Source organism: Lutra lutra, chromosome 3 (genome assembly GCF_902655055.1).
Source record: "Lutra lutra chromosome 3, mLutLut1.2, whole genome shotgun sequence".
Lineage (NCBI taxonomy): Eukaryota > Metazoa > Chordata > Mammalia > Carnivora > Mustelidae > Lutra > Lutra lutra.
Window position 1 is genome coordinate 140,651,430 of NC_062280.1, and position 27,000 is coordinate 140,678,429.

The 27,000-nt window shown below is 38.1% G+C and overlaps 1 protein-coding gene across 1 annotated transcript in view; it reads left to right on the forward strand.

Annotated features, from left to right (window-relative positions):
* CAB39L (calcium binding protein 39 like) overlaps nucleotides 1-27,000 on the forward strand; it is a 115,648-nt gene that overhangs the window by 49,599 nt on the left and 39,049 nt on the right. The window contains 4 exon segments of the mRNA XM_047723387.1: nucleotides 4,499-4,625; nucleotides 4,627-4,641; nucleotides 7,472-7,636; nucleotides 23,042-23,160. Coding sequence (XP_047579343.1) covers nucleotides 4,530-4,625; nucleotides 4,627-4,641; nucleotides 7,472-7,636; nucleotides 23,042-23,160 — 395 coding nt within the window. The 5' untranslated portion in view covers nucleotides 4,499-4,529.

Here is a 27,000-nt window from a genome sequence, read left to right on the forward strand (position 1 = left end):
GTCTTGATTTCCCTCATAATATGGATCCCAGAATTGAAGAATAATGGTCCAATGAAATTTTAAAACATTATTAAACTAATTTTATATTATAGTTGTAGAAAATAGGTATACTTAAAATATGAAAATAACAAATTCAAAAGAGGAGTACTGTATTAAGAGGCATTATACTGTGTGTTTTTCCTCTGTTATATAATTTTATTGCCCCCAAAATGTTAACTTTCCCTGTTTAATAATAAGTTCAAAAGAGCAAGGATTGTATTTTTCTTGTTCATAACTCTATCCCAGGTATTTAGCAAAGTGTCCATGCTTAGTATTTTCTCAGATTGTTTGTTCAATGAACAAGTGAATGAATAAATGAACAAATCAACAGGCAAATAAAAAGTTGGAAGACAGCAAATCAGAAAATGGTGGCTAACTACCATGGGAGTCCTGAAAACATTTGTGATATTACCAGAATTAGCATTAGAATTAGCCTGATACATTGAGAACTGAGCAGAGCAACAGGTACTGGAAAAAAATCATGTCATATCACATATACATGACCATATTCTTTTTTATTTTTTTAAAGATTTTATTTATTTGACAGAGACAGAGAGGGGGGCAGAGAGCACAAGCAGGGGGAGAGGCAGAGGCAGAAGCAGGCTCCCAACTAAGCAGGGAGCCCATGTGGGTCTCGATCCCAGGACCCCAGGATCATGACCTGAGCCAAAGGAAGACACTTAATTGACTGAGCCACTCAGGCACCCCATGCATGATACCATATTCTTATTTGTACTCTATTTTGATGTCAGGAGTATTTAGTTGGAATTCTCACAGTCTTATCTTTTCCTTAGTGCAGTAGAACTATATGAAGAAATGAACAATTATACAAATGCATTTAGCATTTAAAAAAAACTTTTTAAAAAATGTTTTATTTATTTATTTGACAGAGATCACAAGTAAACAGAGAGGCAGGCAGAGAGAGAGGAAGGGAAGCAGGCTCCCTGCTGAGCAGAGAGCCCGATGTGGGGCTCGATCCCAGAACCCTGGGATCATGACCTGAGCCGAAGGCAGAGGCTTTAACCCACTGAGCCACCCAGGTGCCCCTAAAAAAAACTTTTAATGCTAAGTATTTAAACATTAAATATTTAACCTTAAAAGAATAAATTATATTTTTTAAAAGAAAAAAATGTGTAAGTGATTCAAGGACACAGATGTGTCTAGAACACTTAAGACAATATCATGTCTCAATTAGTATGCCTTTCTCTTTTGTGAAATCATTCATTCATTATATCATAGAACTTTTTGTAATAATAGCAGCTAAACATTGGAGAGTACTTTACTTATACAAGGCCCTGTGCAAGATGTTCTACTTACCTTTAATCGTCTCAACATTGAGAGGGAGATGTTATCATCTCCATTTACAGATGAGATCACAGAGCCTTAAGGATCTGTGCCCAAGATCACTTAGGTAAGAAGCAACAATTGGCTTGCTCTGCCCAACTTACCTAATGATTGGTTCAGCACCCACCCTACTACCACAGTACATATGCTTTTAAATATACTCCACCTTCATTTATTGATGTGTAGGGCTGACTACTAAAGTAAAATCTAGTGTGTCTTTACAGTTTTGTTCTTGAATTGTATAAAGGTACATGATACAATGTTCTGACTCTCTTTTTGCTCCTGACACTGCCTACTGTGAGAATCATTGTGATCTTCACATGCTTTATCTTTGAATACTCTGTCAACTTTCAGTATCTGCCTTAGAGGCCGCTGGAGTCTCTTGTTTTTCAAACTTATCCTTGCCCCAAGAGTGGACAGGTTCCCTCTGACTTAGTCTCCCCACACTGGGGAGTTGAGGCACCCCTGTCGAAAACACCATTTCTTCTGAAAATGAGAATTTAAGTCTTTTATCATCAAAATTCACACTAACTGTTTTGATTTCTACTTCATAACATATATATGTCCCACTGGATTTTTTTAAAAAAGATTTATTTATTTGACAGAGAGAGACAGAGAGCACAAGTAGACAGAGCGGCAGGCAGAGGGAGAGGGAGAAGCAGGCTCTACACTGAGCAGGGAGCTGGATGGGCTCGATCCCTGGACCCTTGGGATCATGACCTGAGCTGAAGGCAGACCTTCAACCAACTGAGCCACCCAGGTGCCCCTCCCATTGGAATTCTTGATTATAAACAACAAATCCTGAAGGAATTTATTGGAAGGATATAAGGTAGCTCACAGAATGACAAGTTTTAGAGAGCCAGATTTGGGAAATCGGATTTTAGGGAGATTAGGGATTTAGAACCATAGCTATGGTTATGCCACAGGAATAGCTAGGTAGAGTGCTGCTATCCACTGGTGCACATTTGTGTATACACACTTGGATAATATCCTCCATCGACTAAGTGCAACATTGTTAATCAGAAAAAGAGCATTTGTATAATATCCTCCATTGACTAATTGCATCATTGTTAATCAGAAAAATATTAGAAAAAATAAAATTAACCCAAATGTCCATTAATAGAGTATTAATAAAATTATATAGTAATTTAATAAGAAATTTCCACATAATTCATGTCTGTATAATAGAATACTATATTGTATACAATTGTAGGAGATCTAAATATATACTCATAGACTGGTATTCAAGATATAACAAGTGGAAAAAAGTTACAAAATACTATGTTTAGTATTACTCTATTTTTGTTTAAAAATGTATCTAATATTATATATAAGAAAAAATTCAGAAGGAACATAGACCAAACTGATATATTTGTTATCTCTGAGTGGTTGGTTAATGGAAGACTTTGACTTCGTATATCATGTTTCTGTAATGTTTGAAACATTTTTGCCAATAACTATAAAGTATGTGAATATGCCTCTCCTAACTGGAAACTTTAATTATGATTTTCTTCCTAAATAATTACGTTATGGTAGGGCAATGACAGCCATATTCAGCTTTCTCTGCTCTATGTAAATAGATGTTCTCAAAAACAAGAATTAATACTCCTTTTCCTCACTCTCCTCACCCTCCACCATGGTGGTCTTCATTTCCTCAGTGAGTATGGCCAGCTGAATGTTTGAAGAGTAAATAAAGAACAGATCAGATTTTAAAATAATTTTACCTTGCGATTTTGTGATTGTCATGGGTAGCATTAAATATTGCCTTACCGCAGTATGTGGATCCTAATCTCACTTTTGTTTTACATGTTTTATTTTATCTATCACCGTCATTGTCGGCAGCAGCACTCTCATTAGTTAAAAAATCTAGTTTTAAGTATTAGCTTATTCTCTAAAAGTACTCCTTTTCCCAGTGGGACTCTTTCCCTAATCCTTGTGTTTGTATTTTAGAAAAAATTTTAAACTTTGAATAAAAAGTTTTAGGCGAAGTTTTAAAAATACCTGTCTTAAAATATATATATGTATTTAAATTTGGTGTAAAACTTGATGAAACTCATTTTAGTTTGATCAATATTAATGTTTCAAATTATTGAATTAGGGTTTTTGAAAACATAAGACATTTTGGTATAACAATTTAATCATGTTAAGAGTTAAATTCTTTACAAACTGGTGACAGCCATGCTGGAAAACAAGTTGGAGGTTCCTCACAAAGTTAAAAATAGAACTCTCCTAAAATCCAGCAATCACAGTACTAGGTATTTACCCAATGAATACAAAAAGACTAATTCAAAGGGATACATGCACCCTGATGTTTATGGAAGCATTATCAACAATAGCCAAATTATGGAAGCAGCCCAAGTGTCCATCAGTTGATGAATGGATAAAGATGTGATACACACACACACATACACACACACACACACACACAATGGAGTATTATTCAGCCATAAAAAGAATGAAATCTTGCCTCTGCAATGTGGATGGATCTAGAAAGTATTATACTAAGTGAAATAAGTCAGTCAGATTAAGACAAATGCCATACGATTTCACTCGTATGTGAAATTTAAGAAACAAATGAGCAAAGAGGAAAAAAAAAGAGAGAGAGAGGCAAACCAAGAAACAGATTCTTTTTTTCCCCCCAAGAAACAGATTCTTCTTTTTTTTTTTTTTAAGATTTTATTTATTTATTTGACAGAGAGAGAGATCACAAGTAGGCAGAGAGGCAGTCAGAGAGAGAGGAGGAAGCAGGCTCCCTGCTGAGCAGAGAGCCCGATGCGGGCCTCGATCCCAGGACCCTGGGACCATGACCTGAGCTGAGGGCAGAGGCTTTAACCAACTGAGCCACCCAGGCGCCCAAGAAACAGATTCTTAACTCTAGAGAACAAACTGATGGTTACCAGCAGGGAAGTGGGTGGGGACATGGGTGAAATAGATGACAGGGATTCAGGAGGGCACTTGTGATGAGCACTGGGTGTTGTATGGAGGTGTTGAATCACTATATTATACATCAGGAGCTAACATTACACTTCTGTTAACTAACTGGGATGTAAACAAAATTTTAGATAAAATTTTAAAAAGTTAAATTCGCGATTCTTGTTTGCTTATTTGTTTGTAGCATTCTGTATTGGAAGAGGAAATTTCTATAGATGAAAAAAATGCCTTTGTTTAGTAAATCACACAAAAATCCAGCAGAAATTGTGAAAGCTCTGAAAGACAACTTGGCGATTTTGGAAAAGCAGGAAAAAAAAAACCGACAAGGTATGAACTAAAATGATAATATTATTATTCAGATGCATGTTTTCCAAAACCAAAAACCAATGTAAAAGCTTGATGAAGAATCCCCAAATATGGTCTGTGATGTGCACATAAGGTCTCTATAAATACATATAAATTGATTTCAGGTTTTATGCTGTTGTTGACTCTTTTGCCTTGAACCCTTGGTTCACTATCTTCAGCCTCTGACAAAACTTGGATCCCTCTAGACTACAGAGCTTAAAAATCTAAGGGGCTCCACAGGTTTATAATGCTAAACTGACAGGAAGGATAGAACATTTTTATTTAAAGATCACCTGATATTTTCTATGACAGTACAACCTCATTTTAACATTTTTTAAAGGTCCTACTAAGCAGGATTTCCTCATAGGTAAGGTTTTTTGTTGTTGTTGTTGTTGTTGTTCTTTTCTTTTATTTTGTTCCTTTCATAGGATGTTGGATCCTACGTATTCAATTTCTTTCTAAAATGACTGGTTAGTTTATGGCAACACTTAAGAGATCTAGAAAATAAATATCCTTCAGTTCACAGTATCTTCCTATCCCAGTGTAAAAAAAAAAATCTTGGATCTTGTAGGGATGTAGAGATATAATGTTTTATCCTGCATCTTGTAAGGGATGTAGAAGTGTATTTTTAATTCTTGTGTACTTGTAGTATTGAATCAAATATTGGCTCAATTAGATGGAAGAAATGACCTTCATAAAAGAGTAAACCCAAATTTACTAGTAAATTACAGTAAATCTGCATAAGATAGAAAAAAATATAAAAAGGTACTCGTTTTCATGAGTAGTCAGGAAAAGGCCAGTTAAAATCATGTACATTCATATTACACACTCACTCTCCTGGCAAAAATGAAAAATGTCTGATGATACTAAGTGTCGGCGAGGATGGAGAGCAATGGGCACTTTCCTCCACTGTGAGGGATAAGGTATAAACTGGTGTCACTGCTTTGGGAACCAGCTGGTATCATCTGTCAAATCTGAGGTTGTACCTGTGTTAAAACCCTGCAGTTCTACTCCTACATATAAACTCTAGAGATGATCTTGCACTTGTGTACCAGGATGCGCGTACAAGAGTGTTCATACGTTGCTGTTCCTAATAATCCCTCAATGGAAACCACCTAAATGTCCATCAAAAGTAGAACTGATGAACTGGGGTCCAGCCATCAGTAGAAAACTTGAGAGCAAAGAAAATTAAAACGTTGCTGCCTCTGTGCAGCTGCATGGATGGACCTCACATCTATAATAGCAACAGAAGCACCTCGTAAGAGGTCCCAGGTGTTATTCCAAAAAGTTCAAAATTGGCAGAGCTCAACTATGTTGTTTTGCGATGCAAATACAGGTAAGAAAATATAAAGAAAAGTAAAGAAATGATGGTCGTCAAAAACATGAAAACATTTACTTCTAGGTTAAAAAGGCTGCATTCAGGTGACTTCAGGATTTCTGGAAGTTTTCTGCTGTTAATCTGTGTTACGGGCACACAGAAGTTTGCTTTATAATTATTCTTAGCTGCATATAATTTAAAGCACTCTTTTGTGGCTAAATATCACCCTTAAAGAAACTTCCAACCTTTTAATAAATTAAGAATTGTTTCAGTCAGATCATAAGATGTATCTGGAAATTATTTTTTAAAGTAGTCATGCTACTATGAATTATTTGTATTTAATCTGCCTTATTCTCTTTATTCCCTTCCTCAGTTATAATGATCACAGAACCATACTTCAAAGTAATAAAACTATATTTCTTTAAAAAATATTCAGCAGATTAAATTGTTAACTTTTTGGCCTATTCTCTTTTGCTCACCTGTATTAATTTTGAAAAAATGTATTGAATAAATTCACATCCCATACAATCTGCCTCTTTAATGTGTACAGTTCACTGATTTTTAGTATTCTCAAAGGTTCTACAACCATCACCAGTATCTAATTCAAGAATATTTTCATCACCCCCAAAAGAAATCCTGTACCAGTTGGCAGTCATTCCTCATTGTCCCCTCCCCAGGCCTGAGCACCCACTCATCTGTGGATTTCCCTATTACTCTTCACAATATAGAGAAGTGGGTTTTTTTGTTGTTTTTAAGTTTCATAGAGAGCAAAAAAAGGTGATGATTATGTGGGAGAAACAAGTGGATTAACAAAGTTAATGGGTTTTGATAATTTGACCGTGTGTTTTGACAATTCAGGTTTACTACATTGTCCATTAAAAAATTAGAGTGATAGGAACTTGTTGAAAACCTTGACAAATGCTTTTAATTAAGACCCATAGCTACTGATAAGTCTTCAAAACAGTCACTTTAATTTTGTTTAATATTTTATTTATTCATTTCACAGAGAGGGAGAGAGATCACAAGTAGGCAGAGAGGCAGGCAGAGAGAGAGGAGGAAGCAGGCTCCCTGCTGAGCAGAGAGCCCCACTCGGGACTTGATCCCAGGACCCTGGGACCACAACCCAAGCCGAAGGCAGAGGTTTAACCCACTGAGCCACCCAGGCGCCCCAGTCATTTTAATTTTTAAGAGTAAAATTTATAGTTAATGACTAGATTAGTTAGGCTATATCTGAGTAGGTTTTAAAGGAAGAGTGTTTTGATTATGTTGACCAAATAGAAATGCCAGAGACTTTTTTTAACATAAATACATTTTTGCAACATTTTTCAAAATAAAAAAATCACTGTCAAACAGTTTTTTGGTTGCTTGTAACTGTGTAGTGTTCTTTGATCATAAATGAACAGAATCCAAGAAGTGGGGTTTTTTGGTTTGTTTGTTTATGGCTTGAAAATTTTCATTCCCTCTTCACTGTGAGCATATTTTTTTGGTCACCAGGCTTCAGAGGAAGTGTCGAAATCACTGCAAGCAATGAAAGAGATTCTGTGTGGCACAAATGACAAGGAACCCCCCACAGAAGCTGTGGCCCAGCTCGCACAAGAGCTCTATAATAGTGGGCTGCTGGTGACCCTGATTGCTGACCTACAGCTCATAGACTTCGAGGTAAACCATTTGTAAAAGGGTGCTGCCGCTGCTTTGCAAGTTCAGTGTATATGATCATAAATATTTGACTTTGTTTCTATTATTACTCTTCATCTATTACGTATAAACCCAGTATTTTTCTAAAACTTCTCAAATTTCTTTATTAAGGTAAAAAGATATCTTATGGTTAAGTTTTCTGCAACTAGGAGGCAAGGCTAGTGGACATCAATAATAATGGTAATAATAAGGGATAACATTGAGTGCTTACTACATGTTATACAGTTCTAAGCACTCATCTCCTTTCCTTCTTAAAGGAAGGAATTCCTTTGGAATTCCTTTGTGAAGAATCACCTGTGTGATTGGTACTATACGATGAGCCTCGTTTTATAGATGAAGAACCTAAAGTTCAAAGCTATTAAGTAATTTGTGCAGTCACTTGGATACTAAGAGCCAAAGCTGGGATTCAAACTCGGTGTCTCTCATGCTTGTTCATTTAGTTAAAATATTATACCAATGATTTCAGAAGTTTGTTGAATGCTAGCAATATAGGATACATATCTCATTTTGAAAGCAGTTATACCTAGTTTACCTGAATAATAAGTGAGCTAAATAAAACAAAAACTTAGAAATATGAATAGTGAAGAGGTGTAGGCGTTTTATTATCTATGATAAATATGACTGAGAACGGTGGTTTTTCAGTAAACAGTGTGTGTGTAAGGCATGTTTGACCATTGGCTATTTTGGTGATAGAAGTCTTGGTTTTGATTTGTTTATTGTTTTTGTTACTACCCTCATACTAAGAGCTTGAGTTTTCACTGATTCTCAGAGATGGATGAAATGCAGATTTCTTTTTTTTTTTTTTAAGATTTTTTATTTATTTATTTGACAGACAGAGATCACAAGTAGGCAGAGAGAGGAGGAAGCAGGGTCCCCACTGAGCAGAGAGCCCGATGATGTGGGGCTCAATCCCAGGACTCTGGGATCATGACCTGAGCCAAAGGCAGGAGCTTTAACCCACTGAGCCACCCAATCACCCCAAAAATGCAGATTTCTGAAATAGCTTTTAGTTTTATCCCTGGGAAAAGGAAAGGAAAACTAATTATGGTGATTAAGTGATTAGACCAAGATAAGGTCAGGGCTCTGGGGATCTGTGGAAATACTAGCCCACAGCTCTCTGGATGGCTTCAGCTTGGCTGACTGGCAGGATGAGGAACACAGAGCAAGACTGCTCTTGAGATGGGAAGCCAGGTGTGTGGGCTGGACACAGACCCCGACTGGAGGACCCCACAACTCATCCTTCCTTTCAGACACACCTGTCTTTTTCTTTCTTTCCCTCCCTTACCTATTTTTCTATCTTTGACATTTCTACTCAGTAATCTCTTTGTCTACTTTTTTCTCTTGCCTGGCTTGCTCACTCTCCCTCCCCATCTTACTCCTCGCTTTTTAAACTGGCCATATGTGGAATGAAGTATAGTTTTATCATTGCATCTGTGTGTTTTCATGTTTTTTCTATTCAGTTTCAAGTGAGATAATGAACACTGAAAGGAGTTGTGCACAGTGGAAAAATACTTGGGATTAGAATTGTTTAGTGTCCCTGCTGGGCTATTTGATAGTAATGTAACCTCTTTAAGACCAACTTTTGTCATCTCTAAAATAGGAAAAGTATGAACTTAAAGCACTACTTTAAATATTAAACTGAATATATATATATATATATATATATATGGTATAAGAACAATATATACATGTGTAGACTATACACAAATGTCAGAATATACTTGTTCTCATTTTCCTCCCTTTCTCAAACTAACATTAAATGTAAACTGGTTTATTTTTGTTATAACCCTTGACTTTTTTTTATTACTTTAATTTTAGATTTAGTTGGTCAGTGACCATAAATGGGAAAAATACTCCCTATTATTGGATTATCGTATTAAATTTCTATAAATCTCCTATTGTTTCACACTTTTTCCTGAAAGTAGAAATGTATTAAACTATTATTATCATTAATTAATATGTTAGCTTGAGTTGGTTTATGAGATTAGCCCAATATGCCATTGGATGCTGGAAGGAATATGACCAAGGATGGTTATATTTTGAGGAATGAGTCAGGCACGAGATGTGATCAGGCCCAGTGAACTAAGGAAGTCTTGAGCAGCCACAGAGTAGTGTAGTTCAAGGTGCTATCCAAGAATCAGGGAATACGAGTATATCAAGACAGACTTTGGGTACCTTATGGCTTTGCTTAGCATTGGCTTAAATAACAAAAGAGGAACAATAAGAAATAGTTATACAAGTTTCCCTTATTTTACAGGGGTACTAAAAATAAATAAATTTATTAAAGAGTTTTTGTTTTTCGTCAGAGAACACAAGCAGGGGAGTGGCAGGCAGAGGGAGAAGCAGGTAGAGGGAGAATCAGGTTCCTTGCTGAGCAAGAAGCCCACACAGGATTCAATCCCAGGACCCTGGGATCATGACCTGAGCCAAAAGCAGACACTTAACCGATTGGAAGTCCTAATGGTTAATCTGCAAGCAGCACCTTTGCATTTCAAGACTAAAGTACCCACATAAGATAATGACAACTTGATAAAACCTGTCCTAACTTTAGAGCCGCAGTCTAATCGTGCAGTCTAATCACACACAACTCTGCCCTCCTTGTGTCTTAGTTCAGAGGTAGAACTGGTACAGCCCCTTCTGGACTGAAAGTATCTTGAGTACTAGGATCCTGTTTCCCACAGCTAGTGCCATGTACACTGGTTGGTTGAGTGAATGAATGAATGTAGGCTTGAGAATGAGAGACTGAAGAAAAAGTAAGAAAATTAGACCAAAGGAAGATGTTCTGAGCACGGCAATAAGCCACTTTTCTTGTTGAATTAGTAAATGGTTTAGAAGGTATTTCACAAGTGGTGATAAGCATTCTAGTGAGTGCGTAGCCATCTCTGGGGGTTTGTTGGAGAGTACAACAGTTATTTGACTGTTAAATTTTTGGTATTTGTTTATAACAGGGAGAAAAAAATATTATTTAGGGTTGGGCTGTAGCTTTTGTCAGATAACCTAAAAGAATGGAGTATTCCTTACAGAGAAAAATGAATTTTTGTTTAGAGGACACCTAAATGGGCTTTTTTTGTTAGTTGTGGAAGGTTAGGTCTCTAAACAATGTCTGGAAGGAAAAGACTGAAAGAGAAGAGCTTAGATTTCTTTTGCAGAGTAAATCAACAGAAATTTGAGAAAGGCCCTCTCTTTGGCTAAGATCAATAGGAATAGGAAATAGAAGAAAAATAGGAGAACGTTTTGGAGTGAGGGAAAGTGTCTCCAGAACCATAACAGAGGAAGGGTTTTTGGAAAGAACTAGTGGTGGGAGGCAAGACCGTGAACAGGGTTGAGAGGAGCTTGGAGAAGGGGTTTGGGATCCGGAGCTGCAATGGCTTAGACTGGGTAGCAGGAACTGCCTTGGCAGTCTTTGTGACGAACCCATTTCTCCTTCAGGAATCCAGAGCAAAGTGGCCCATGAGGATGAGGAAAGTACTAGAGGATCCTACTGTTACAGGAATAAGGGCTAGTGAAGAGGCAGACCTTTGAGTTAAAATTGTTTAAAAAGAAAATCTCATTACTTTATAGCCATAAATTTTTAATCTAATCCTTTAAACCTTAAAATTGCTGACAGAAAAGAACCACTTCTGCACATTTTTATGAAGTTAAAAAAAAGACTTGTGGTTGAGATTGCAAGTCTTCAGATTTTATGGGCTCAGGATCAAACTCAGAGCTGTGTTTTTTGAGGTTTGGCCGCTATTCAAAACACAGCTTCAGACTCTGATGTTTTGAAACACAACGTGATAAGAGATCAAAGGATGAATTTATTGATGCATTCATTTTAAGGGCAGGTGTGCCTTGCAAAACCAGTGTGGATGCAAAGTCATCTGTTCAGGCTGAATTAGAAAGCAGTCCAAAGAAGCAGAAAACCTTCTGCTGTGATAATTTAATCTCTATTATTTCTTGCTACATTAAAAAAAAAAAGTCAGCAAAATAAGGACTCCAGTATCAGCTTCTCATTTACCCATTTTATGGTCTTAAATATTTGAAAATTTCTGTCCCTTTGTAAAACTCTTTTTCTGTTCATTGGCCCCCTTTAAAGTGGTCCTTCACTTTTGGTTTTATTACCATAAAAATGAAAAATCATAAAGCCTTAAGACAGAAGCTTTGTGCTATACTTTCAATGCTACTCCAATCAAAATTCTACCAGCATTTCTCAAGGAGCTGGAGCAAACAATCCTAAAATTTGTATGGAATCAGAAGAGACCCCAAATTGCTAAGGAAATGTTGAAAAAGAAAAACAAAACTGGGGACATCACATTGCCTGATTTCAAGCTTCATTACAAAGCTGTGATCACCAAGACAGCATGGTACTGGCATAAAAACAGACACATAGACCAGTGGAACAGAGTAGAGAGCCCAGATATGGACCCTCAACTCTATGGTCAAATAATCTTCGACAAAGGAGGAAAAAAATACAGTGGAAAAAAGACAGTCTCTTCAATAAATGGTGCTGGGAAAACTGGACAGCTATATGTAGAAGAATGAAACTCGACCATTCTCTTACACCGTACACAAAGATAAACTCGAAATGGATAAAAGACCTCAGCGTGAGGCAGGAATCCATCAGAATCCTAGAGGAGAACATAGGCAGTAACGTCTTCAACATCGGCCACAGCAACTTCTTTTAAGATATGTCTCCAAAGGCAAAGGAAACAAAAGCGAAAAAGAATTTTTGGGACTTCATCAAGATCAAAAGCTTCTGCACAGCAAAGGAAACAGTCAACAAAACAAAGAGGCAACCCACGGAATGGGAGAAGATACTTACAAATGACAATACAGACAAAGGACTGATATCCAAGATCTATAAAGAACTCCTCAAACTCAACACACACAAAACAGAAAATCATGTCCAAAAATGGGCAGAAGACATGCATTTAACAATTTGAAATGCTTACTATGTGTGTAGGGTGTTGATTCTGGTTGTTCTTGAGTCCATTGGTTGTTCATGTATTTTGCACCCATCATTAGACAAATTAAGTCACAGAATTTACAATTACAGGTGAGGAAATACTATAGCATATTAAATGGAATTTTGTGTTACCATGACCCTCTCATCATCTTAAACTAATGAATATAAGCTTCAGAAACATTTATCCTATAAAGGAACATAATTTATGGGTGATTTAAAATGGTATTTGGCATCAGGCCCTTAATCAGAAGCGATAACATGTTAATTGGTTGTATTCCCCCTATAAAAATTAAGACAATGACCATTTTAGTTTGACCTTACCATACTTGTTAATGAATGTAACCCGCCATAAAGATAAAGACTGTTCACACTATTGTATAATGTACGAAATGTTTTATCCCCTCTGCTTTCTGGTGAGTCGTCCCTCCATCCCCACCCACGGAGTTACAGTGGGAGCAACATTTTTGTGCAGCATGACACCTGCCCAGTACACAGGGTGGACTAGCAGTGGTCATCTGATCAAAGCAGGGCCAGAGTAGTCTGCAGGATTCTGGAACTAAAACGGAGATGGAACCTCAGTCTCTAACTAGGAGCATCAGTCTCTAACCGCATCAGTAGTCAGGTTTCCTATCACGTAAACTAAAAAAGTAGAGGAAGCCAGCATGCAGAAAAGGCAGAAGAATGAAGATGAGGAGAGAGATAGAGAGGGCCAGGAGGTTTACAAGGAGCTCTGCATTAGAGCTCTGTCATGTGTAAATACAATTATACTGAAAAAATTCGAGAGCAACTAATTCTGAGCTCTGAAACTTTCCCAGTATCTGTAAATTAGTTTAGTTTGAATTTTGGTCCCCTGCAAAAGCATTCATCCATGCAGTGAACACTCCCTACCCCCAAACCCTTGCAGACTATCTAGTTCTGCTACTGAAATTCAGCACAAATATTTGCCCTACCCACAACAGCTCTCCCCACCCCTCTCCCCCCAGCCAACACAGAGGAACAGAAGAGAGATGCCCATGACTTCAATGGCTATAGTTATGTTTCTTTTTTTTTTTTCTTTTGATTCAGCTGTAACTGACAAACAGTAACATTCTCTCTTCTTTTTTTTTTTTAAGATTTTTTTTTTAAACTTATTTATTTGACAGAGATCACAAGTAGGCAGAGAGGCAGGCAGAGAGAGGGGGTGGGAAGCAGGCTCCCCGCTGAGCAGAGAGCCCGATGTGGGGCTCGATCCCAGGACCCTGAGATCATGACCTGAGGCTAAGGCAGAGGCTTTAACCCACTGAGTCACCCAGGCGCCCCTCTCTCTTCTTAATACACAGTTCTGTGATATAGAACAATTCCATCACCCCCCAGATTTTCCCATGCCTCATTGTAATCATTTTTCCTACCCTCAGCCTCTGGCAACCACTAATCTATCTTCTGTCCTTGTATAATTTGCCTTAACAAATGTGGAAATGGCATCATGCAAAATGTAGTCTTTTGATTCTGGCTTCTTCCACTTGGCATCATGATTTTGGATTCATCTGTGTTTGGATTCATCAGGAGTTTGTTCCTTTTTATTGTCGATGGCTTTCTACTGCATGGATGTACGCAGACCATTTATCCATTCCCCAGTTGGTGGATATTTGGGGAAATTTCCAGGTTTGACCAGTTACAAATAAAATCTCTATAACCATTTACGCAGTTTGTGTGTGCAGATGTAGGTTTTCATCTCACTTGTGTAAATACCTAGGAATAGGATTGTTGGGTAGTGTTGGGGTTTTTTGTTTGTTTGCTTTTAGCTTTTTTTTTTTTTTTAATTTTAGCCACTCAAGTAAGTATAAGTGGTATATTGTGGTTTTAATTTGCATTTCCTTAATGACTAATGATGTTGAGCATATTTTCGTGTGTTTATTTGCCACCATATCTCTTCTTTTTTTAAAGATTTTATTTATTTATTTGACAGACAGAGATCACAAGTAGGCAGAGAGGCAGGCAGAGAGCGAGGGGGAAGCAGGCTCCCTGGTGAGCAGAGAGCCTGATGTGCAGGTCGATTCCAGGACCCTGAGACCATGACCTGAGCCGAAGGTAGAGGCTTAACCCACTCAGTCACCCCAGTGCCCCACCATCTCTCTTCTCATGTGAATTGTCTATATAGGTCTTTTGCCCTCTTTTTATTTGGTTGTTGAATTTGGGGAATGCTTTATATATCCTATATATAAGTCAGTGGCTGCAATTTAAAAATGGGTGTTTTCTTTTGCAATCCTGCTCTCTTTTACTCTCTTATTGGCCTTTGCAATTCTTTTTTTTTTTTTAAGATGTTATTTACTTATTTGTCAGAATGAGAGAGGGAGAGCACAAGCAGGGGAGCTGCAGATTCCCCACCGAACAAAAGAAAGGTACTTGATCCCAGGACCTGAGCCAAAGGCAGATGCTTAACCAATTGAACCACCAGGCGTCCCTGCCTTTTCTCCCTTCTATTATCAGTAAAAGATGCTCTTTATCAGCAGTTCTAATTGCTCTGCCTGCTGTTCATTGCTTCTTTCTTCTCACTTTTTCTCTTTCCGTATTTAATTCCAGTTGACACCTCCATATGTATCATTCATTCTGCAGGTAATTGTTGACTAGATCATGTTAGGGCTGACCTTCTTGAATTTTTCAGCTTAATGCAAGCGCTTCTTCAGGTTTGCCATCTGCTCACTTAAATTATAGGTAATCTTAGAATTACTGGTGAGTTTCAGGCATTCAGGGTCATTTCTAGATGTTGCTTCGTTACCATCAAAGATTTTTTTTTTCTTTTTTTTTCTTTTTCTTCTGGCCACTTCTAGAACTTGAAATCTGACAGTCTGAGGGTTTCAGAAGACTGGTTTTGAAATAGTTAAGGTTTTACTCCAGTTAGGTATAGTGTAATGAATGGATATCTGCAAGGTTCTGTATTATGGAAAGCCCATCATTAATCATCTGGTACCTGGTAAGGTTTTCTCTAATCCTTTCCATTCTGATCCTTTCCTCTGATTTGACAAGCTGTTCCTGGTATCCAAGCTTGTTTTTGTTATCCACAGGGGGCTTCCTTTGCCTTTGCACATTATTTGCTAATGAACCAGAAGAATGTTTTCCTCTGTGTAAAAGTTGGATAGAGTTCTGTGGAGCTTCGTGTCTACTGTTCACTGGAATGCCGTATGGAAATGTGCTTGTGGCATTTCACTGGGAAGTATGAAAAACATGCTCTTATGACTTTTCAAAGAGGATTGATGTTGTGCAGGATTACTGTAGAGTCTACAAAGATTTGAACAGAATAGATGACTTCTTTCATTTTAAGCTTTGTTTATATTTATAGCTGTACCTCTTATACAAGTATATTGTTTAACATTTGTGTAAATGAAATTCATTTCTTATGAAGTAGTATGAACATTTGTACTATTTTAAAATGAGAGCAGTTGATCCTAAAGTATCCTTTTAAATTGAAGACTCAGCTCCTAATTTTCTGAAAAACTTCGAATTTTATATTCTGTGTTTTTCTTAAAAGAAGATAAAATTTGCTTTCCCATGTGTCTGGTTTTTTGTTGTTGTTGTTGTTATCTCTCTCCCCTTTTTAAAAATTCTTTCCTTCCTTTCTTCTTAATTCTTCTCTCTCTTTCTCCCTTATCTACCCTTCTCTGTTTCACTCCATGGAATCAAGTGAAAGTAGTGGCTAGTCATAGATTTTTCTTATATTTAATCATTGCCAACATTTGGATATTCTTATTTCTGCCAGTTACATACCATAATTTATGTAAATGTGCCTAATTCTGGACATATTGATTATTTCTAACTCTTTCTCTTGATTTCGGCTCAAGTCATGATCTCAGGGTCATAAAATCAAGACCCACATCAGGCTCGGTGCTGGGCATGGAGCCTACTTAGGATTCTCTCTCTCCTTCTCCCTCTCCCCTCCCCGATCCTGCTCCTCTTCCCTGCTCTCTCACACACACATACTCATTCTCTCTCTCAAAAAAAAAAAAAAAAAATCTCTGTGTCTGAACCTCTTCTTCTATATTTAAGATTGTTATTTAGGATTATTTTCTCAGGCTAGATTTCCCAATTTGAGATTCTAGGACATCAGCCAGCAATATATGAGAACCAACACTGAATTTTACGTAACATTTAAAAAAATTCTGGGACTCTGGACTTAGGTGGCCACACAGGAGGCTCCTGAATTTCTCTTCTCCTATGGACAAACAGAAGGTACAGTTACACATGCAGGAACTCCCTCTGAGAGAAATCTAGAAATGAGCTAAGTGGGTCCTATTCATTGAGCAACTGAGAAAATAGCCACTTCAGAATGGGTAGGAAAGGCTGAGACACACTGGCCATAAAGCCCACCCCTTGGCATAGCACCATATAGCCTGGAGGGGAGGTACCCCAATGCCCAGCTTCTCTTTGAGGAGCAAAGGGTTTGGACCACACATCTGGTAGCCCAACTTTTTTTTTTTTTTTAAGATTTTATTTATTTATTTGACAGACAGAGATCACAAGCAGGCAGAGATAGGTGGGGGGGAAGCAGGCTCCCTGCTGAGCAGAGAGCCCGACGTGGGGCTTGATCCCAGGACCCTGAGATCATGACCTGAGCCGAAGGCAGAGGCTTGAACCCACTGAGCCACCCAGGCACCCTGGTGGCCCAACTTTTAAGGCTGCCCACTGAGGAATGGTCCCCCAAGTCACCTATGTATGAAAGCTGACAGGGCTCGCATTCATGAGACCCACAGGACTGTAGCAAACAAAGGGGCAGTTGTTCATGGATGCAAGAGTACTTGTTGCAACTGTCTCCGCCTCCCCCGAGCTAGCACAGAGGAAGCGCGACAAAAACACCCAACTCCCAGTCTTTCCCTGTGAGGGGTTTGATGCGTCCTCTACAAGTGACTGTCTGAGGTTCCGGCTTTTAATTAGCATGCATCTAATTGCTGGCTACGGTCTTCCCAAAAGAGCTAGTGGGCACCTCCCCTGCTTTCTTCCTCTAGCTCGCTCCAACAAGAAAGCCAATAATAAATAATACAGAGACATCTCATGTACCTTGTCCAGTTTCCCTGATGGCAATATCTTGCAAAACCATAGCACAGTGATAGCACTGGGATATTGATATTGATAAAGTGAAGATACAGAAAATTTCCATCACTACAAAGATGCGTCCTCTTGTCCTTTTATAGCTGCTACCCTCTCTCACCCCATCCTTGGCCTCTAGCAACCAGAAATCATTCTCCATTTTGTAATCTGAATGTAAATGGTACTGTATAATGTGTAATCTTTTAATTTTTTGAGTTGACACACAATGTTACATTACTTTCAACATAGCACAACATAGTGATTCCATAAGCTCATACATTATGCTATGTTCACTGCAAGTGTAGCTACCATCTCTTCCCATATATCACTATTACAGTCTCATTGACTATATTTGTTATGCTCTCTTGACTTATTTATTCCATAACTGGAAGCCTATATCTCCTACTCCCTTTCTCCCATTTTACCCAATTCCCCGCTTTTCTCCTCTCTGGCAACCATCATTTTGTTCTGTGCATGTATAGATCTAATTCTCCATTTTGTTTGCTTCTTCATTTGTGGGTTTTTTTTAGATTCCAAATATAAGGAAAATCTTGTGGTATTTGTCCTTCTCAGTCTCACTTATTTCACTTAGCAATACTCCTTATGTTCATCCATGTCTCAAATGGCACAGTCTTATCCTTTTTATGGCTGTGTAATATTCCATGGTATAAATACACCACATCTTCCTTATCCATATTTCTCCCATCCAAGTACTAACCAGGCCCTACCCTGCTTAGCTTCCAAGATCAGACGAGATCGGGCGCGTTCAGGGTGGTATGGCCGTACACCCTTATCCATATTTCTGCTGATGGACACTTAGATTGTGTAACCTTTTGTTACGGACATTTTTCATTCAGCACGATTCCTTAAGATTCATCCAGGTTGTTGCATGCATCAAAGTTCATTCCTTTTTATCACTGAGTCCGTGGTATGGGTTTATAGCACAGTCTGTTGAACCATTTACCTGTGGAAAGATTTCTAGGTTGTTTCCTGCTTTTGATTATTACGTATAAAGCCGCTGGGAACATTCACGGCCAGGTTCCATTTCCCTGTGATAAATACCAGGAGGGCAACTACTAGTATAGTAGTGGCATGTTAAGTTTTTATTTTGTTTTTATTTTATTTCATTTCATTTTATTATTGTTTTTAAGATTTTATTTATTTATCAGAGAGAATGGAGCACAAGCAGGGGGGGCGGCAGGCAGAGGGAGAGGGAGAAGCAGGCTCCCCACTGAGCAGGGAGCCCAACTCAGGGCTCCACCTCAGGACCCTGAGATCATGACCTGAGCCACCACAGGTGCCCCTTATTTTATTTTTTTTAAGATTTATTTACTTCAGAGAGAGAGAGAGCAGGCATCGGGGGCAGAGAGAGAAAACCCTCAAGCAGGCTCCACACCCAACACAGAGCCTGATGTGGGGTCTGACCCCAGGACTCTGAGATCATGATCTAAGCCAAAACCAAGAGTCGGATGCTCAAACGACTGAGCCACCTGGCACCCCACCTGTTGAGTTTTTCAAGAAACTGCCAAATTGTTTTCCAGATTAACTATATACATTAGTTCTCCACCCACAATGTCCAAGTGTAGTTTCTTTGCATTTTTGTCAGCTTTTGGTGTTGTCATTATTTATTTTAGTTGTTTTGATAGGTATATGTAGTAATCTCTCCTGGTGACCTTAATTTGCATTTCCCTAATGGCTAATTATGTTGAACATCTTTTATGTGCTTGTAGCCATCTGTAGATCCTCTTTGGTGAAATGTCTCTTCATAGCTTTTGCCCATTTTCTAATTGGTTTGTATTTTATACTACTAAGTTCAAAGGCTTTTTTACATATTCTAGCACTAGTTCTTTTTAATCATATGTATGGTTTGAAGTATTTTCTCCCTGTCTGTAACTTGTCTTTTCATCCTATTAACAAGATCTTTTACAAAACAAAAATGCTAAATTTTGCTGAAGTCCAATTTGTTAGTTTTTGTTTTCTAGACTGTGCTCTTAGATTATTTGCCTAACTCTAGATCCTGAGGATATTCCTCTCTTTTTTTCTAGAAGTTTTATAGTTTTATGTTTTACATTTAAGTCTGATCCATTTCAAGCCAATTGTTGATAAAGTGAATCCTTTAAGAATATTTTTCTATGGGGCGCCTGGGTGGCTCAGTGGGTTAAGCCTCTGCCTTCGGCTCAGGTCATGGTCTCAGGGTCCTGGGATCGAGCCTCACATTGGGCTCTCTGCTCAGCAGGGAGCCTGCTTCCCACTCCCTCTCTGCCTCCTGCTCTGCCTACTTCTGATCTCTCTCTCCACCTGTCAAATAAATAAATAAAATCTTAAAAAAAAAGAATTTTTCTATATATCAATTAGCATTCTTAATCAGTACTTAGTCCATATTTTATATGGCTAGTAGTTTTAAGATTGACTAATTAATTGAATAATCTTAGTGTCTTTTAATTTTGGGTCCTACTTGTTTTGGTATTAAAAACTGCCACATTGGGCTCCTGGCTGGCTCAGTCGTTAAGCATCTGCCTTTGGCTCAGGTCACTATCCCAGGGTCCTGGGATCGAGGCCCACATCGGGCTCCCTGCTCAGTGGGAAGCCTGCTTCTCCTCTCCTGCTCTCCCTGCTTGTGTTCCCTCTCTCTTTCTGTGTCTCTATCAAATAAATAAATAAAATCTTTTTAAAAAGTGCCACATTAATAGATGCATGAGATTCAGTGGTCTAGGTTTGTGATAAAGGCTTATAGATGCCTATGCCTCTAAAGTAATAAATTAGTCCAATAAATATTGAATGCCTACTATATATGTCAGGCCCTACTACAGGAATTGAAATATGGCTTGTCCTTGGGAGCTATCAATGTGATGAAGGAGTTAGAGACAAAATTCATTTCAGTATACTGTGTTTGGTGCTGGAATCAGTTTAGTATGATGGCTAAGAACCCAGATTCTGGATTCCATCAGTTTTGGAGGGAGTCCTGGCTCTCCAACAACCCACTTATATAAGGTAACCTCGCTAGTCCTTAATTTCTTTGCTTACAGAATGTACATTATAAGGTTGTTAGGAGGATTGGAAAATACATATAAAGTTCTTTGTATAAGTGCCTGGCACAGAGTAAGCACTTAATGTTAGCTGCTATGACCGTGGTAGAGATGGAGGTAGGGGTAGACAGGGAAGAGAAGGTACTGGTATATGTAGGCAAAGATGATTTTGTCACACAGAGAGGGGCAGTTATCCTAGAGGTGAATACATCTGAACTGAATCTGTTCTATTAAAAGAGGACTTCAATGACCTCCATTTTGACCTATCTGTACTTTCTAAGTTCTTCTTTCCAGCTTATCTCTTAACTCAAGCAAAAGACCCCTACAGGCAAAGCATCCCGTGATAGGAACTGAAACTACTCCCTCAAGCAAAAAACGTCTACCCTGACGTCAGCAAGACCACACGTGATTGACCCCAAGACAATGATCTTTACTGCTTGCCTACGCGTACCCACCAAACGTTGTCCCATATTTTCCTTATATAAACCCAGAAGTATTTTTCAGCACTTTGGAGATAGTCTGAGACACTAGTCCACTGTCTTCCCGGTGCTGGCCTCACTGAAATAAATTCCTTTCTTGTTACACCATCACTCATATCTCTGCCTTTGGATTTTGTCAGCGATGAGTGGCTGAAACCTGGTCTTTTTGGGAACCCTGCAGTCAGGTGCTCTTGGCACCCATGCGCCCCTGTTACAGGATGACTAAGACTTAGCTACAAAAAGGAAGGAAATGAATTCAGGACAAGCAGAACAGGAGCAAAGGTATAGAAATGAAAGTTGTGTATACCTTTATGTAGTACAGTCCATTGTTATTAATAGAACTTGAAGTAGGAATTGAAAAGTGAGACGTGGCTGGAGAGGTAAGCAAGGGCTAGGTCATGGAGGGTGTCAGACTTTTCTCTAAGCCAAAGAAAGGCATTGAAGAGCTTAAGAGAACAGCACAGTCAGATTTGCTTTTCTAGTTAGCTCACTCAGCCCAGTGAAGACTTTTTTGAGTAGAGGACATAACTGGAAGATAATCTTTAACAGTTCATTTGAGAGATGAAGGCCAAAATCAGGGCCATAGTAACTCACAATGGAATGTCGTCCTTTTTTTTCATATAAAAAACTCCTGTTTGGGATGCCTGGCTGATTCAGTCAGAAGCACATGCAACTCTTGATCTCGGGGTTGTGAATTAAAGCCCCACATTGGGTGTGGATATTACTTAAAAATAAATCTTAAAAAGCAAAAAACTCAAGGTGCCTGGGGGGCTTAGTCAGTTAAGCATCTGACTTTGGTTCAGGTCATGCTCCCATCGGGGTCCCTGACTGCAGGGAGCCTGCTTCTCCCTCTCCTCCCTGCTCGTGCTCTCTCTCTCTCTCTCCCAAATAAATAAACTGAATCTTTAAACAAAACAAAACAAAAACTGTTCAGTTCAGAGCTTCAGTTGGAGAAGGAGACAAGCCTCAGGTTGTAGGATGTGTGAGAGTGGAAGTTTTGTAAATGAGGACTCAAAAAAGTCCCATCCAACACTGGCTATAGTTATTCTGCTTCAGCTGCTAGGACTGAGTAGTCCTATCTATTCCTCTAGGTTAGATATGATTTCTTACAATCACCTAAATCATATATATCTACCTAACAGAAAAACTCACATTCTTTTTTTTTTTTTTCAATGCACCAACTTGGAATGGGAATGGATAAAGTGGAGGGGAAAAAATTAAAGTACATTTAAGAAAAAGGAATCTGATTCTAACCAACATTTGCTAAAATCTTTATTTTCTTCATCCATTTTCCATCCTTATTTAAGATTGTTTAACAATGTTAATCATAATTTTCTTCCTATATAAAGCTAAAAGGTAAAACAGCATTAGGAATTCAATTGTACCATATCCACTGTTTTAAATTCTTCTGTGCCATTTCGTTTACAACTGTGAGAAATAGACTTCTCATTGTTCAAATTAACCACAGTGCAAATCCAATGGAAAAGAGCTGCATCTGTTTGTAGAAACCTCTGTTTAAATGTTTGGGAGCACAGCTGACTAAAGATATATGACAAGAATAAGTTTAAAAAATAAATAGGTCATGGGGATGTAATTTATAGCACGCGGAATATAGATAACAATAGTGTATTAACTTTTTTATGGTAAGAGCTGCTAACCAGACTTATGGTGATCATTTTATATTGTATATAAATGTTGAGTCACTAAAAAGAATGAATTAATGGTTTTGGATATTACAAAGAACAGTGCTGTTTCTCTTTGTGTGTGTTTATGTGTAAACAGCTTTTGAGATACAACTTACACTCCATATAATTTACCTATTTTGATTGTGTGATTTGATGGTGGTTTGTTTCTTTAACAGGGAAAAAAAGATGTGACCCAGATATTTAACAACATCCTGAGAAGACAGATAGGTACTCGGAGTCCTACTGTGGAGTACATTAGTGCTCATCCTCATATTCTGTTTATGCTCCTCAAAGGGTAGGTTCATGGTTTCCTTTAAAGTAGGTTTGAGTATAGAATAGCTGTTAAAAGTATACAGCTATGGGCGCCTGGGTGGTCCAGTTGGGTAAGCAATATGGTTTCCAAGACCACTTTGTTCAGCTTTGCCATTTCATCTCACAGGGAGGCGAAAATACATGGAAGAAATTATCAGCCACTGGAAATGGCTCATTTTACTCCCATTCACCTTCCATTTAAGAGCACTCAGTCTTTCAGCCCCTTAATTCTTAAGGAAATCTGAGAAATGTTGTCTAGTGTCCAGGTAGAAGAGGACAGTGGATTTTGGTGGATTGCTAACATTCTCTGTTGCTTACTGTTTCTTTGAAAATTACTTCCCTTCCATTTTCTGTGTTCTCACTTTCTGAATTTCCTGTTAGTCAGAGTTGAATCTCCAGGATTGATTTCTTAGGTCTTCTACATTTCCTCTCTTATCTTTTTATGTGTTGGAAGATACTAGTTTTACATTTAATTGAAGATAAACCCTATTGAATTTTCATTTCAGCTACTCTATTCTTAATTTATAAGAACTCGTTTTTGTTCTCTGATTTTTCCTTTTTCTTGTCTCTTGGCACTTCCTGGTTCTGTGACCTTAGGCAAGACAGTGTACCTTTCCAAACCTCAGTTTTCTTATTGGTAAAATAAAAGGAAAATTTATAATATTACCTTCACACTAAAATAATGTTGCATTATATGCCATTGACTCTATACCATCAGAAAGATTTGTGTTTTCAGTTAGTGTTGTGCCACTTACTATAAGACCTTGGGCAAGTTCTCTAACTTCTTTATGTCTTGGTTTCCTCATTGCAATATGGAGTCAATAATAATACCTACATGAGTAGGTTGTTAGGAGTCTTCAATGAGATAATGCTTATGAAGCACAGCATCTAGCACACAGTACTCAGTAACTACTAATCAAAGAAACTAGTATCTCTATTCCTCCCAAGAACTCCAATTCCTATAGAAACATGAGCAATTTTAAAAATACAATGAAGGTCATATACAAGTGCCAGAATAACATTATAAAGTAAAGTGCTTTCTTGCAGCTCACAGGGATCTGCAAGTTTTAATGGACCCACAAGGATATGTTTTGCACGGCTGGTCATGGGTGAATAAGGCCAAGGTGATCAATTTATACCCACTTTCCGGGATTCTAAAATGTTAAGCTCTAAAGCATTTGACATTATCCTCAAGGAAATGGGGAGCCACTGGAGAGTTTTAGAGAGAGGAAGAATATCAGATTTGTGTTTCAGGAAATGAGGATAAATTAATAGTAGTTTTAAAACATGAACTTGGGGACGCCTGGGTGGCTCAGTTGGTTAAGCAGCTGCCTTCGGCTCGGGTCATGATCCCAGCGTCCTGGGATCGAGTCCCACATCGGGCTCCTTGCTTGGCGGGGAGCCTGCTTCTCCCTCTGCCTCTGCCTGCCATTCTGTCCGCCTGTGCTTGCTCTCTCTCCCTCTCTCTCTGACAAATAAAGAAAAAAAAAAAAGAAAAAAAAAAAACCATGAACTTGTAAATAAATGACCCCTTGAGAATGCTGAAATGGGTTGTCCTGGAGATTGTGTTGACTGATGGAGAAGAGCAGTGGTGAACATGATCTAAAACACTATCTTCCACAGGACGCCTGGGATAGCTTAGTTAGTTAAGCATTGGACTCTTGATTTTGACTCAAGTCATGATGTCAGAGTCATGAGATCAAGCCCTGCATGGGGCTCTGCACTGAGTGGGGCCTGCATGAGATTCTCTTTCTCTCCTTCTGCCACTCCCTTTCACTTGGGCACTCTCTTGCTCTCTCTAAAAATTAATTGATTCATTAAATAAAATTAACTTCACTCCTTTTGATATGGTAAAATGTATATAAATTTCATACATTTGCATATTATATATGCTTTTTGGAAGATAGAGAAATTTAGCATAATTGGATATTTATTTAGAAAATTAAGTTGGTACAAAATTATGTTACATTGTTTCTTCAAAGTAACAATGTAAGTTGTTTTCTTACAATTTTTTTCCCCATTTCTGGAAATAATAATACAGAAGATAAACAGCTAATTCTGAATGCCATTTATTAATAATTTAACTGCTGGAACACATTACAGATCTACAGTGATTCTTTTTATCTGTGGTATGCATGGGATGAGTTAATGTGTAATTGTGTACCACAGCTCCCACCCCTTCTCCCTCCTTCAGCAGAGAGAGTTGAGAAAAGAATTGGTACAGGGAAGCCAAGCAGGGGAAGTAGACTAAGCTAGACTTGATGTCCATTTGCAGACAAGACTTGGAAGATGAGCAGGAAAGAATCAGATGGAGGAGACCACCCACTTCATGAGAAGGCTTTGGGAGCCTTAACGGCGAGAAGCTCCAAAGCAGCTGCAGAGTGAATTGGGGGAAGGAAGGGAGTTTGAGAAGTGATGCTGTAAGTTATAAGTCAGTATTAAAAAAAAAATTATTTCTGTTAGAGACAGAAAGAGAGAGTGAGCCAGTGCATGAATGGGGGGGAGGGGCAGAGGGAGAGGAAGAGGGAAACATAATCTCAAGCAGACTCCCAAGTTGAGACCCTTGTGAGGTTTGATCTCACAAGCCTGAGACGAGGACCTGAACTGAAACCAAGAGTCAGTCGTTCAACTGAGCCACCCAGCACCCCAATTCGAATCTCTTTTTTTTTTTTCTTAAAGATTTTATTTGACAGCAAGAGACACCGCGAGAGAGGGAGTACAAGCAGGGGGAATGGAAAAGGGGGAAGCAGGCTCCTGAGCAGAGAGCCCGATGCGGGGCTCGATCCCAGCACCCTGGGATCATGACCTGAGCTGAAGGCAGAGGCTTTAACCCACTGAGCCACCCAGGCGCCCCTCGAATCTCTTTTAATGACTTTTTTAAAATGACTTTTTACTGTTGGATTATGTTTATATGTGACTCTGTAAAATTGTGGGACCTTGGGTTTTTCAAAATTAGGATTACAAAAAAAAATTAGGATTACATAGAGTTTACTGAGTGTGAATAATTAGTGTCTCTTTATATATCTATATTATATCTTTAATTATTTAAAAATGTGCTTATGTCCCACTTGATGGTGTTTTCTGGTGAATTCAAAGGACTACTATTTGTATACAAATTATTTGATAAAACAAGTCATTCAGTGTATAAACAGATGACTAAATTGATGTAAGTAAACTTCCTTATATTTGAAATATGAACTCTCTATTCATTAGACACCTATATTTACCAGTTAACCTATGTATAATTTGCAATAGATAATTGTATGTCATTTTTTTGTATTTAAGAAGAAAAACTTAAATAGCTTTCATTTTTTCTAGTATGTGGAGAAAATAATTTTTAATCACTTAATTAAAAAGCCACTTTGTTAATGTACAGATTTTTATTCTAGGACTCCATTTTCATGTAATTATAGTACATAAAAGAAAAATAAGAACTATTTACTTTAAGAATAACTTCCTCAACTTTGATTCATTAGCAAAGTTTTATATATCTTTACATTTCTTCTAAAAAGTTAATATTTAGTTTCGTTTATAAGGCTAAAACTGCTTATTAGTTCATTTATGAAAGACCTACAATAGTAACAGTACTAGTAATAATAACACTAATAATAGTCATAGTCATGGTAGAAGTTTAGATTGTATTTTTTTTGTTTTTTTGTTTTTAATTCTTTTCAGCGTTAACAGTATTCATTGTTTTTGCACCACACCCAGTGCTCCATGCAATCCATGCCCTCTCGAATACTCACCACCTGGTTCCCCCAACCTCCCACCCCCCGCCCCTTCAAAACCCTCAGATTGTTTTTCAGAGTCCATAGTCTCTCAT